At 40.3% G+C, this 14,960-nt stretch overlaps 1 protein-coding gene across 1 annotated transcript in view; it reads right to left on the minus strand.

The window, feature by feature from the left end:
• Positions 1-14,960, minus strand: part of CRYBG3 (crystallin beta-gamma domain containing 3) — a 94,602-nt gene that overhangs the window by 38,184 nt on the left and 41,458 nt on the right. The window contains exons 4-7 of the mRNA XM_056329771.1: positions 9,189-14,142; positions 8,169-8,216; positions 7,698-7,813; positions 6,501-6,648 (exon numbers count right to left, since the gene is read on the minus strand). Coding sequence (XP_056185746.1) covers positions 6,501-6,648; positions 7,698-7,813; positions 8,169-8,216; positions 9,189-14,142 — 5,266 coding nt within the window. The remainder of the gene's footprint in view (positions 1-6,500; positions 6,649-7,697; positions 7,814-8,168; positions 8,217-9,188; positions 14,143-14,960) is intronic.

Genomic DNA, 14,960 nt, shown 5'->3' on the forward strand with positions numbered 1-14,960 from the left:
TCATATGATGGGAGGGTTTTAGTTTGTTTGGTTGTTATTATGGGGTGGTTTTTTTTTTTTGTTTGTTTGTTTGTTTTTTTTTTCTTCAAATGAAGACTGGAACTTTTAGAAAGGCTAAGGGAAGTAAATTTCCAGCTCCCACTAATTTTCAAAGAAGAACTATGCGTTTACGCCTGTTAAGCTACTTTTAAAAAGCTCAGTTTAAATACTCTCCAAGTCAAGGATCTGACAGTATTTACTGATGGACAAACCATGCCTACAATACTACCGACTTTTTTGTTTTGAAAAACAGTGCTTCCGTAACACACACAGATACATATGATGCAAGCATAACCAAAACTTTCTGGAAGCGTTTGCTACATCCCCATCTCCCTCCCTCAGTGACAGTTAGGTTCTGTAATGCATCTGACTATGGTTTCAAGCCATACGAGTTCAATTTTCTGTCGCGCTAAATACATCTACCACGTTTTAGACAAAAAAAAGAAAAAGATCAGTGCTATAAAGTATTTGTTTTGTTAAGTAGACATTTTAGTAAGTTTCCTGTTACTACAAAGCAACAACCCCTGTTACCTTACTGAAAGTTTTCTACTGATAGGTAACACCATGCTGGAGAACAACTTGTTGAACACATGATCCTCTCTAGAATTTGCAGGGATTTTATTGAACCACCCTCGTGTCATAATATTTCTATAAAACGCATGGCCAATACTTTCTCCCCCAGCGTTCAAACACATCGTGAATCAATGAGGATCTTCCATAGGGTGCTGCTCCAGCGGCACGTTACAGAACAGCCTTCCTGCTACAGCGAAAGGTGGCTCACCTGCTCCCAGTTTGCTCAGCTGTTGCTGGAAACCTCCAGTTCTCAGTGACAACTTCACAGCACCCTTCCCCTTATCCCCTCCTGGCCCACGGACCCATCTGCATTAGGACAAAGGGCTTGGACAGCATACAGGGACCCTGGAAAGTTCTAAACGTGGCTGGAGGAAGATGCCCCTTGCATATGCACTAGATAAGAGGGATAAGAAGCCGTCCCTGAGGATGCCCTCGGGAAGCACCTGGTTACTGGATTTGTTGAGGACGCAGGCAGGTTCGTATCAGGACAGAGATACCATACGGCCTGGCCTGTAGCTTCTGCCAGACCCGAAGGGCAAAACCACAACAGCTTGCAGAGAAACCCAGCAACAGGGCACGAAAGGTCTTAAAAGTCACAGCACCTCATCTCACAACAACACCTGCATGCTCTCCTTTTACACATAGGTTTTGAGTGTAGCTTTCAAATGATGGAGTAACATCCCACCGAGGAACACACCTCCTCTTGGCAAGTAAAGCTCTTTCAGGAGTTATTTCACTGTCAGCAATAAACGTGGCAATTACAATAGATGGACTTCAGGGTATTATTTCGATTTCCTCATGAAACCTGAAGTAACAGTTTACTTTTGCCAACTCTCCCTCATGCACAATCGTGTTTCCTCTGTATCATACCTTGCAAACAATGCGCCATTTGTTTTTGGAACAAAAACTGCAACACCAGAATTTTTATTTTCAGAAGAGTGAAACCAGAATAACTAGGAAAAAAGACTTTTAGTACAATGTTACTTTATGGCAAAGCGCTAAGGAACACCATTCCTCAATTTTAAGTGTATTGCTAGACACATTTTTTATAAAAAAAATTACCACAAAAACCTCCTCATAGTTTTCACATGTCTGTGCATCTTATTAAAGTATTTGAAGTTCATAGTTTTTTCTAATAATATCTGATACGTGATAAGGCTGAAATCTGTGAATTCAACAATAAAACTTGATACTGAAAATCAGAAGCTGCACCTGTAAGAATTCCACAAATAATGATGCTACTCTTAATGGTTTCAGATAAATTCTAAAACAAAGTACCTACAAGACTAGACAAGTGGCAAAATAAAGTATCTTTGCCTGCGGCCTCAGACAGTACAGGAGACTGAGTATGTTTAATTTTAATTCAGTAGGAGGCTTTTGTTGTTGTTTTTTTTTCATTTGAAGATTGGAAAAAGTCAGTCTATGTTTTCTTTTCAAGTCTGCTCTCCTGCCTCTGAAGCTCACAAGGCAGGCTCCACCTCAAGAGATGAAGAATGTAGTAGTTCTCCAAAGGGTAGGTAAAGAACTCATAATAACATCTCTCCTGTTTATCACCATTTCTCTCCAGCCAGATTTTGACAGTCATAAAAAAAAAATAAATCTACCCATTGTGATGGTATTTGTGTGTGTAATAGATTAAGTCCACAAAGTCCTCTCATAAATCATCACACAGTAAACTGAGGTCTTCATCAAAAGCAATTCAAGTATCTATTTTTAAAGGTAATAACATGTTTGAGCAAGAAGTACATTGTATTTTCTAAGCTCATTTTTTTGAAGTCACAGTATACCTTTTGACTTAAATACTAATTTACATATACTAATTCACAGACTGCTGAAAATAGTAAAATTTAGTATTACTGCATGAGGTGAAAACCATGTATTTGCAGATGTACACTCCAGTACTATGCCATCAATTCGTGTAATTTAAGGTTGTAAACTTTGGCTTGGTAAATATTTGCCCTAACACGTTCATATTCGCCTCCGCATATTTAATAGGAATCATTACTTTCAGGTTTCTTTGACATTCCTAATGAAGCCACCATCTTTAGAAACAAAATGAAAACCACACAGATACAATAGCATTCAGGTTGAGAACTAGATCCTTCAGTCCAAAGCCCTTTCATTTGCAAGGCGTCAAGATTTTGAAATAAGATACCCACAATGCAAAACTATTACCATGCAAAACTATTTACCACAGCGTTTCAGGCCAGATCCAAAACTGGGAAGTTTCCTCCCTGTACCTCCCCTGGCTCTGCCACCCCCATCACAACCAGCCAAAACTCAGGTCATGGGCATTATCCTACTGACACATCATGCAAAAACAGAATATAAAGCCCAGCAAACAGATTAGGTAGCTGTGTTCATTTCCAATGATAATGCACAACCAGCAAATGCTCAGGTAGGTCGCAGCCTCCAGGCACCCCGCTCTGTTTTCCTTCGCTCTGCGGTACGCTCCTGCTGCCTCCACGCTGCCATCCTGGAGTGCCTGTGCTTCCCTCGCCGTCTTTTGGGAGCAGAGATGTTTCCAAAAGGACAGGGAATACTTGTGCTAGCTCGCACAGAACAGACACTTCCCAAACAGTAACACAGCCCTCAGCAGAAAGGTTAAGGCTTCTTCCGAAGAGGGTTAGGATGACCCTCAAGACCTCAGCATGAAATATTACTCTTCCATAGCATCTCTGCCATTTTTCTAGTCCAACCAAGAGCTCCACCAGAAGTAAGAGACCTAGAGCCTTCAACCCCCTCCAGGCGGCTTTAGCCATTTACCCTTCTTTCCAGCTTCAGGGCTGCAGCCCCAACAGGGCTAAATGATTTCAGCACTGTTAGGTCTTCTCCTTGGACTTGTAAGCTGTGGTGACTGAACCGATCTAAAGTAGCTTATTTAAATGAGGTAGCCTTTTATCTCAACAACAGGACAAAGAATGACTGAAGTCTGGCTTCTTAAGCTAAATGCCAGAACAATGATGAGAGAAGAGTCTATTGAAAACCAGGCCTAATTAGTTCTGGTATTCGCACGATTCCTTTTTAATACAGTCTAGACACGCATCTTACTTTTGATACACAGTTTGTCCTTAGGATATGTCAGCTTCCACAGCGTTTTTTACTTTAAATCTTACTCTCTGTTGGTCCTCCAGCCTTTTTTACCCATTCATAATTCTTTCTCCTGCTCTGTACCACTCTCGCACTTCTCCACCAAACCAAACTACAGAACTCAACAGGGCTGGTAGCAAAATAAAATAATACTAAGGAAATTAATGACTGCTGTTTTGTAAATACCGACTAGCACATGAGACAATCTGAAGCTGCTGGGTGTCTCCCTGTGGCATCTGACAATGTAGTCCATGCTTGAATTAATAACTTTTCACCTAGCAAACCACACAAACAAAAGAAACACACCCTTTGTGTCATACCGTGAACATTCCCAATCACAAAGAGCTTTGCTTAAGGACAGTCCACAAGGAATTCAGTTATTCCCTGCTCAGCCACCTTGCAGACAGTGATTATAAACTGCCGTTTCAGATCTCCTGCCATCTTGCAAAATAGTGGTTTACAAGATTACTGCAGAATGGAAATATCAGCAACCCTTCTCAGCTCTTAATTTTGAGAAAGTAATATTTAGCACCCTCTTTGAGGTTCCAGAAACAGATAGAAAAAGCCCTCCAATTCCATACGATCAATATATACACTTGCAGTAGGCCAGAGAACTGAATTGGCTAAACAGACTGTACAGCAGGAGCGGCACTGAACCCGTGCGTGCAGGCAGATTTCACCAGCCCGGGCTCACGCTGACTTGCTTCAGCGGAGTTCAGACGCCACATTACCTCAAGTAGGACTTCATTTGACTAATGGCGTGATCTTTTCCTTTGGGATATTTTTCTCCCCCCTCCTAAGTTCCTTCAAATTAAACACATATGCATACATCTAATGCGCATCCCCAGTAAGTCAAGCCACAAGCTAACCACAGAGCTAACAGAATCTTTGCTTGCTGTGGAGGCTTGAAGCCAAATCAGAGCATGAAGCTACTGGCAGACTGTTTTTCTCAGCAAACTAACATCTGCCAGTAAAAAATAAAAATAATATTAAATGTACCTCCTACAGTTTCTTTAGTAAACATCTGCTTTTCTCTTCTTGGCAAGCTATTTTCTTCTAAAAGATTTAGCCAATTTTCAAGTCTGCTAACTGAAGGCATCTGAGCAGCCATTAAAGAAGCACCATAAAAAGCCACTTGAAGGATCGGAAGACAAGCCAGACAGCCTGGACACACAGCCAGTATGACCAAACTAGGCAGGAGAGAACCACTGAGCCACCCAGCCTACAAAAAGAGAGTACGGCAGTAAAACACGTGTGTGATCCTGCAGATCACATGAGCTGCCTGAAAAAGAAACAGCCACTTGTCAATTAAAAACAATGCGTGTATTTTTCACAAAAAATAAATAAGGTGCTGCTTTGACAATCTTCTAAAAGTAGTTCCACAGCAGCTGAAGTACAACCTAAAAAAAAGAGGGGGATGCTTTCGCAAATCAAGGTTTAGAGGACAAAACCCAGCTTAGCGAGTCCCACACCCACGCTAGCTCCACACAGCCCTACGGGCTGAAACAGCAGAAGCCCTCCCAACCAACCATACCTGCTAGAGGTTTAAGTTACACAAGAAACAGTGTTGATTACTGAACTAGTGTACTGTAACAAAGCTTTCCATCTGTGTTCCACACAACTGAACCCCACACGGGAAGAAGAACAACGCTCGAACCTACTTAGCTCTATTACAAAGATTTTTATCAAGCACGACGAAGCTAACCACAGTGTCCTTCCGATCCAAGGGTTTTCTTTGATACCCAAGACACACCCAGCTTCCCTTGGCTTCAGACCATAGTTCCACATGTTTTTGTGGTATTTCATTAATTGTTTAGCTGCCTTCCACATTATTGAGCAATATTCCATATTGGTCAAATGCTTTTGTTTAGCTCAAATAAATGTTAACTTCGTTACTCATGCCCTCAGCCAGCCTCTTTTGAATTTATCTATTTATTGTTAAAGCTTTAAGAGAATGAAAAAGTATTTCTAATTGTTACGGCATTATGCCCCCATGTTGACGGCAAAAAGGTTATCAATTTTAAGATGACCACTATACCAGTGGAGAACAGAGACACATCTTTTTTCAGAAAAACTTCCACATTGCGATACAAATGGTAATTCACTTGCAGTAAAGGGCCATTGCCCTGTGAATAACTGGAATGTTACGCTAAACAATAAGAACACTAAGTCTTCCTAAATCACAAGATCTGGTAAATATATTCCTCATGCACTGAATAACAATAGAGGCATTACATTTAGTTTTCAGCATTTGATTCCCATCTTTTCAACAAAAGGCCTTTTAAACTTCTGGCTGTACACAGAGCCAGATGCTGTAGGTGTACCACTTGTGGAGGCCCTACAGATGGGACAACACTGTAGAAAGAGTGACAGTAATTTTTGGAAGCTGTGCTGTACAAACGGGATCGGAAACCCAGCTACTAACTTCTGAAACAGAAGCCATACAGACACAGTAGATAGTTGAAGCTTTAGGTGAACACTACTTCGAAAAATATGGATTGATTCCATTTAATCTCAATTAACTGGACAGGTAAACATCTAAAAGGTGGGGAGAGTCGTTATTAAATGTCACATAAAGTTGGTGTCAAAGAAAGATAATCCATCATCTTTAGGAAGAAAGGCAAATCTAGCACAGCAAAAGCTCTGGAATTTATCTTGAAGGTGAAAAACATAATTCACGGCAAATTTGAATGAAGTCAGAAACAGAGCATACACACATTTTCCACTGCCAGTAATACACCGCTACTGCCAACAGAAATTCATTATGTATGTGAGTATATTATTAACAAAGTCTATACCTTTGTTACATGTTTGATCGAACCAACTGTAAGGTTTCTTCGATGATGCTTCATGCCTGGAAAATCCCAAAGGTAATCCAGCACCGCCTCTCCTTCTTCCAGTACATGTTTCCGACCCTGGAACTTTGGTTTCTCATAAAAAATCCAACTGTAATGATATCATCAACTGAGTTGTTGCAGTTAGGTAAGACTGTCCGTATACACCTCTGCTGTAAAGCTCAGTAACTGAGATCATCTTATCAAGCCAAATATCACACCTTTCTTACGCTGCCCCTCAGGAGTCACATTGATTTTAGATAAATATGGGGCTTTTATTTCTGTGCTTTAAATGTAAAATACACAGTTCTCCTCCAGGACATAGCCTAACATAACTTAAAATATAACCTGTATAAAAATACTACAAAATACCATGTAAATAAGCAGCCTTATTTTACCAGAGCAAATATATTAATTGTCACATCAAAACATGTCCTGTTCAGGCAGATACTATGCAAGGCATTAAAAACATACATACTAATGATGGCATTCAGTATTTCTTAGAACATGAAAGAAACGTATGCAAAAACCAAACAAGGCTGCCTCAAAACTGCATAAATGTGACAATGCATTGTCACTATGGCTGACAGCCAGACATGTTCACTGTAAGCACCACCAATTAAATTCTGATGCAACAACTGATGTGGTCCCAGCCCCAGCTTCCTGAAGCAAGCCTGAAGAAAACACTAGCAAAATCTACCTTAAAGGTAATTGTATATCCTTCTGCATCCACATTCTTCCAAATGCTACATTACAAACAGCAGCTGAGATTGTTCATTTTATGGTCCTTTTGCAACAGTTACTATATAATGAAACTGAACTGTAAAAAGAAACATTTTCTTTGGCATACACATGCTTCCACTGATGATTATGGCCGTACTGTCTCAACACTTCAAGCAAGAAATCTAAGCTTACTTGTGGTTCTATTAGAAACTTTCCGTTTGAAGCTAGTTCCCAAGGGAAACTTTTTTTTTTTTTTTGTACTGCAGCATTTGAAGCCTCGTTTCATGCTTTTTTTCATTGGTACCAGTCTAATTATAAAGAAAGAAAAAGACACTTGCAGAACAGACATGTGTCATAAATAAAAAGAAACGAAAACACCAGAGAAACACATATACAGTCTTTTGGAAAGACTATTTAATTACGACCTGGATTTCTTACCATCCTCTAATTATCCTAAGTAATGATCCAATGGGAAAGATCCAGGATGTGGCATCTAGCACATCAGAATGAACTTCTTGTTTACTTTTGTTGCCATAAATATCATAAATAATAATCTGAAACAACATACAATGCATATGAATGAGGGCCCACTTCATATTGTATAGACTGTTATTTTTTGCTTGGAATGAAATCTATTTCACTTTGTGCCCATTCAATTGATATGCTACATATTTTCTTTTATGAAAAATTTTACTGAACTACAAAAGCAGTTGTTCACAGAAATACAGTAGAATTACTGGTGGCAAGACTTTTAATAATACAGTGTCATTATTAGCATGTGCAAGCATATGCACCATTAAAATACAGAGAACTAGACTAACTATCCCAAATGCTTTCCATTCACAAATTTTGGTCTAACAAATTATTCCATGTATCATATTGATTCTATGTGACACAAATTCTTCTTACCTTTCCCGGTCTTGGATTATATTTGAGACTTGCCCTGTCAATGAGGTTCTGAAATTAAAAGGACATGGAAGACTACTATTAACATCTACAACAGCAGCACAAAGCATAGGCAGATTATTCTGCGTCCACTATTCCTATAAATTGTATGCAACCGTTGCTAGCAGAAACAGCCAGGATTTGTTTCGTTGTCGTTCAGAGTTGGTGCAAATAGTTTAATAGAATGAAACTATCGGTAGAAAGCAGCAAGTGCCAGAAAGGAAGAACTATTATGGAATTGGTAACCTCTGCAAATGTATTAACCATTCCAACCAAACAATAAACTGCCTTTCTTAACAGTGTCAAAACCAAGAGAGACCTCTAACACAGACTGAAATATTTCCAACATCATGGTAGGACTTTCTTCTTCAGTTCACAGTGGGCTGTGTGGCATTTTCAGTTTCTAAATACTGGGAAAATTCTTTCCATATCCTCATTAGCCATTGCTTGAAATAAACTAAAAGAAATACTTATCTATGGAAGCAGCTATATTACTTACTTGCTAGCTGAGCTACAGTTTGTAGAAGACTCTGTATGAAATAATCAAGTAGCCCAGTAAGCAGGTATTTGTATTTTTTGGACAATACAGCTCTACTAATCTCCAAAGTGGAAGAAATTAAAGAACATTTTTCACACAAAAGGCAATTCCATCATCTTCAGGTTGGAATGTCCTTAACACGGACAAGTCTGTGTTTTGCTATTACACAGATTTGCTATAATGCATATTTTACTATCATATTTTCTCTTCACATCTCTTTTACAATTAAATCACTTTCGTCTGTGTGGTGAACCAAGAATACCGTGTTTTCAAAAGCATTTTATCAGAAGACTTCTTACTTTTTAAATTATGATCTTAAACAGCCTAATTACTTTTCTTTATGGTAGAAGAATTAACCTTAAAAAGGGAGGAAGGAGAATAGGGAGACAGCAATTTCAAATCTGGGCTAATTACTTTATTAATATTAATGTGACATGACATCTTACCGCTGACAGTTCTCCCAGTTTTGGCATAGTGTTGTCTTGAGACCAATGAATCTTTGGCTGCAACATATCCTGGAGAATGCTTCCAAACCTGGTCCCCTTCTCAGAGGGGCAATTGCTGGCAGATTTCAAATACTGGTAGTACACACTTGTAGGAGGATGCTTCGGAGCAGCATCAGCTTTCTGTGAAACTGCCTTACAAGGTGTTTCACTGGGGGAAGCTGCATCTGGAAACAGTTCTGGTTGTTCCTTAGAGTCAAGTTGTCCTTTAGAAAGAAAGGGTGACTGTTCAGGAAACAAAGATCTATTTTGGTCATTTGATGGAAACGTGGTTTCTAAACTCCCTCTCCACTGACTGGAAAGACAATTGTCTTCTTTCTCAGCATCAAGCATATTTTCTTCATATGACGATGACTCTTCCTCCTCTTCCTCTACTCCCTCCTCCTCTTTACTGAACCGAGTAGTAAACTGTAAGCGCTCAGAAACTGACTGGAGAAGGGAGAGCACAGAAGCATGGTCAGTGTTATCTTTAGATATTCCACTAGGATGGCCTTCTGGTGACACATCTGTGGAAAGTAAGTCTTCTTGGGAGCTGTCATCTTCGTATATTGGAGACAAAGAGAAAGGATATACTCTATAGCGCCTGGCCTCCACACTCAGAAATGATTCTGTGCTACGGCTGTCGGTTGCTTCGTTCAACTTGTTATCCTTCCCATAAAGACAGGCTGGCTCACATTTATTCTTCACTGTTTCACACATTAGATGATCTATATTATCTGAAGGCAAATCAGAAGAAGAAAGTGAATCAGTTTGCATATCATCAGTCGGGACAGATTTGTTCTCAGTTTGAAGGGCACCTTCATAAATGATAGTAAAAGAACTGTTTTCCCACTGTTCAATTAGTGGAGAAGAGGCCAAAAGATCTGTTGGTTCCTTCACGTCGTCACTGCAGTCCAGACCATTTTCTTCAAGCTGATCATTTCTCTTGCTGTCTTGATCCTTCATTTGTATCAGCTTCAGATTCTCATTACTTTGAGCACGGTCTGTGTTGAAGCAGTTCTCTCTTTCACTGTCCTCTCCAGTAACAGACAATTCAGGTACAACGAATTGTGCATTTAATCCCGTATTAACCTCTGCTACCTCACTTGCCCCTTTTGCTAGTTCCTCTTTACTGTCCACTGCCTTTGGATCTTCTAAGGTTGCTTTTATTTGTGCTGCAGCCTCTCTTCCGCAGTCTTCATATGGACCGTCCTCTGCACTGCTTTCCAGGGACCCCCGAGGACTGCTTTTGTCTTTGGATTCATTCTGCATGCCAATACATTCTTCATCAGGCGTAAAAGATAACAAATTAACATTCACAGCTGGCAGCAATGTGCAGTCTGGCATATTTGCATTATTGCACGAGTCCTTTAACTGCAACGACAGAAGCATCGCTTCAGTCACGGTAGCATCTCTATGTATTAAATGTAAAGATCTATCAGATTTCCCATTAGTCACCGATACCTCAGCTTTGCCACACACCTCTACTGCAGCCAGATGTTCACAAACTTTTCTATTCTGTCTCTCTTTTGCTGGTGTCATGAGTTCCAATTCTGACCTTGATGAACTGCCAGTGGGCAGAAATCCATTTGTTTGGCAAGTGAATACATTATTTGGTATCTTTTCACCTCTTTGGAGGCCATCTATGCCATTTTCCACACTACTTGGAAGCAAAGGAGGACCTGAGCAATCTGCCTTTTCACAGTTTACAGTTACATCCTGAGTTTCCTTCTTCCCTGTTGGTTCCTGTGACTTGGCAGGTAACTTCACATCCAGGTTTAAAATCTTTGGTGTTTCAGCCTTTGGTTTAGGATCAACCTTTTCAGGCGGCCTTTTATTCTCACTGCCTTGCCACTGATTGGATATCAGGTTTTGTTTGGCTGAGTTAACAACTTCATCAATTGTTTCTTTTGCTTTCAGTGCTAGTGCATTATGCAGATCAGTTTTATCAGGGATGTAAGATATTATCTTTTCATCTTGATTATTTGTATCCACCGTTTCATTTCCTGTAAATGAAGATGAGCCTTTTCCACTGCTCTCATTAAAATGTCTTAATGACTGCACAGCTGACTGGATTTCTTCCGCTTCCAGCTGTACAGTTTCAGCTTTCTGATCATTTAGAGTATCTGTATTTACTAAACTATCCTTGCTCCCAGAAAGCTGGCAGACACCATTGGCTTGCTTTGCTATTATTTCTTCTATAGCCAAGTGTAAAACTGAGCCCACTATTTCCTCAGCTTTTTTAAACAAAACAGCATCTTGGAATTCAGCACGTTCTTGTCCCTTCACATTGTTACCTTCCCATACTTCCTCAGAACAGAGCTCATTTGACTCCGTAAGTGCAGCGGGTGTTTGATCATCCACTACAGAAGGGACTTCTGAGATGGCAGAAGCATTGTTACCCAGCATCACCCGTCCCACAGCATTTTTGCACGTGCTCTCGGAACAAGCTGACTTGTCTGCCATTTCCAAAGACTTCACAGGACAGCCGGGTGATGGCATTGCCTCCGCCAAGACACTACTGTCAGCCTGCTGTGTGGAGGAAGCCTCCTCTGCCCCACCACTAGCTCTTCGACTGTAAGAATTGCGGTTCCCCTGAGCAATGCCTAACATTTCCAAGGCAGAAACGGAAAGGTTGGAGGCTTCTCTGGATCCCAGAGTAGGTGAAGTGGGCCTGGGGATGCAAACACCCCCCACATCTACTCCAGCAGCAGAGCCATCAAGCAAAACTGGAGTGAGCTCAGGTTCCAGAGAACCACCTGGGACCAAAGCTCTCAGGTCTCCTGAGCAAAGTGGCACCTTGGTCATTCTGTCCTCAGAGATTATTCTCCTACACTCAGCACCTGGAAAAATAAAGCTGTGCTGTTCAGAAGCAGCAGACCATCTAGCAATCTGGCCACTTTCAGAGTTCGTGGCAAGAGAAGGCATTTTTGCTTGGTGGTCAGTTGAAACATCAAGTACTGTGGGTGGTATCCTAGGCTTATTACTGTTTTCCTTCTTCAAAGAAAAATTAATACACCTATCCTCAGAAACAGGTGGAGATTCAGAAATGATGTCTACATCAACGTCTTTTTCAAAGACAAAACCAGAATGGTTGGTCAAAGGTCTTCCTCCAGATCTCAAGGCAGAATGAGAAACCTCCAGATTTTTTTCCTGTGACTTAGAAATGTAAGAGGAAAGTTCAGAGATGTCATCTTTACACTCAGAAGGAACAAGAGCAACCGCCGTCATACCAGTCTTGTCAATTTTAGAAGCAGCAGGAGTACCGTTGTCTGTCCTGTCAACAGTGACTAAAGGGCAAGATGCAGGCTTTACTGTGCTGTCTTCTGTGAGTATAACTAGTGCTTTGGCATGAACGTCTTCAACAGTTTCAAGGGAAACAGGACCATGGTCGTGGACATGCATAGAGTTTTCTGAGAGGTTCACCTCTACAGGCTCAAAGGATTCGCTCTTCTCATAGTCAAGATCAGGACAAGAAAGCATCTCTCGTACATCTTTTAAACTGACTTCTCTTTCCCCTATAGTTTTAGTTTTGAACTTGCAACTAAGTTTAACAGAAGGTAAGCAACAGCCTCCAATTTCAAAAGAAGACTCACAAGACAGAGGCGCTGCCAGCTCACTGAAGTTAGGCATCACACTTCCACACCCTTGTATGCAGGATGAAACACTGGCAAGGTTTTCCACTGCAGCCTCTGATAAAACCTTCATTGTTTCCACACCATCAGTTTCTAGACAAGGTAAACCAGTCTGCTGTGTGGCAGTGTTCTTGGAACTCTCCGCAGTGATCAATTGGTGATCATTTCGTACATGCACTGGTTTCCCTAACTGACTTAGTTCTTCACTACAAGTCCCCTTGTCCTTGACCATATCTTCATTGTTTTTAGTAGATGACACTGAAGTAGCTGGATTACCTGTGGCTATGCATTCTCCTCTGGACTCCATGCTAAGTGAAGTGGGTATTTGTTCATTAAAAGGTAAAAGAACAGTAGCAACAGAGCTCTGTGGATCTTGCTGTCTTTCTACAGCAGCCACAATTTTCTGTGTATCACTTTTTCTTGGATCACTATCTTTATTTGCACTACCTATATGCTGATCTCCTAGCAGCTGGAACGCAGTGGTACTGGGATGAAGTATCTGGCCATTCAATAGCTCTGAGTGACTATCTGTTTGATGACTACAACAAAATTCTCCCTTACTCACCAGTAGCTCTTCATTAACTGCCTTACTTTTTGATTTGGGTGAATGTAAACAATCACCCTGCATTTCTTTTGTGGACTCCATATTAGCTGTTTTACTACAATCGTTTTCTTTATCAAAGTTAGCAGTGCCATTTTGGTCTGTCTGAAACAGCGCTTCTGTCTCTCTCAGCAGCCTGTCTTCTTTTCCAACCAAATCGTTTGCAGAGCTCATTTTAAGGGAACTGGTAATCCGGGAAGTGGAATTGGTTAGGATCTCACCGTTTCTACTGCTAGGTGATAATAATGAATCTAGCGAATATGTCCTTTTAACTTTTGCTGCGCCTAAAGCAGGCGTATGTTTTAAATTTATCTCAGAACACGATTCAGTAGATGAAGTTGTGGCCTTTGCAGTTATTTCATGTTTACTGCTACCTAAGCAGTGCTGAGCTTTACCAGACTTCTTCCTTCCCATCTTAACTGCAGAAGTATTTACTACGGTATCATCTTCATGATCTTTACCCTCATCTTCCCTGTTTTCTTTTATTAAGTGTCCTGATTTTGCAGAGACAGTTGCTTGGATTTCTCCATTTTCTTTGATCATTGGAGCATTTCTGTTCTCAGCACTTTCTTCTCCTTTTTCAGCCATTTCTGTTTGATTCTTCAGTAGCTGCCTGATCCTTGCAGAACCTCGATATGTTGCATAAGTGACTGCGGGTGCTTCTGGCTTCCGTTGCATCTGCCTGTAACAAGGACCATCATTATGAGTAGAAGACAGACTATCTAAATTGCTAGCTTAATAATAAAGGTTAACACAAACTGCAGATGATGCACAATACTGTTTTCCTTCACAGGTTAGCACAAACTGTAGATTGCATGCAACACTATTTTCCTCCTTTTTCTGCTTGTTCTAAATATGGGTTGGGGTGACAAATGGATACATACACTACCTTTTACAGAAAAAGTCAATGTAAACTAAAAAGCAAAAAGTAGATGTTGCTACGAACAACTTCCATCATTTGCTTCTCAGTAGACAATGGAATTATTATTCATAACTGCTACTGCAAGTCAACATTTGCAGTGACAGAATATAAACATATTTTTGTGAAGACATTACACACTACTAAAGCAGGTCTATAATTTAAAACTGAAAGAAAATTACTGCACTAATGCTCATTAAAATATTGAATTGAAATTTAGATTTTTACCCAAGGTCTCAATATATTGTTAAGGAACACAAAAATGAGAAGCAAAACATGGAGAAAAGAAGTATACAACCAGGGATGTGTTCTGAAACACAGGGTGGTAAGGAAAGAGAGTGAATGGAGACCAGGTAAGAACGAAGACTTGCTTGAAGGCTGGAAGAAATACCAAAATAAGAAGCCTAGAAATGTGGCAAGGATCTGGTAGATCTAGTCCATCATTAGTCTTAAAGTTAGTAGCAAAAAAAGTGAATGCAAAAACTAATGAAAGAACCACCATGGAAAAACTGTGACACTGATCCTTTACTGCTCTTTCTGATAATACTAAGGATAAATTCAGAGACTGTCACGTTCAATTT

This window comes from Falco biarmicus, chromosome 2 (assembly GCF_023638135.1).
Source record: "Falco biarmicus isolate bFalBia1 chromosome 2, bFalBia1.pri, whole genome shotgun sequence".
NCBI classification, from domain to species: domain Eukaryota; kingdom Metazoa; phylum Chordata; class Aves; order Falconiformes; family Falconidae; genus Falco; species Falco biarmicus.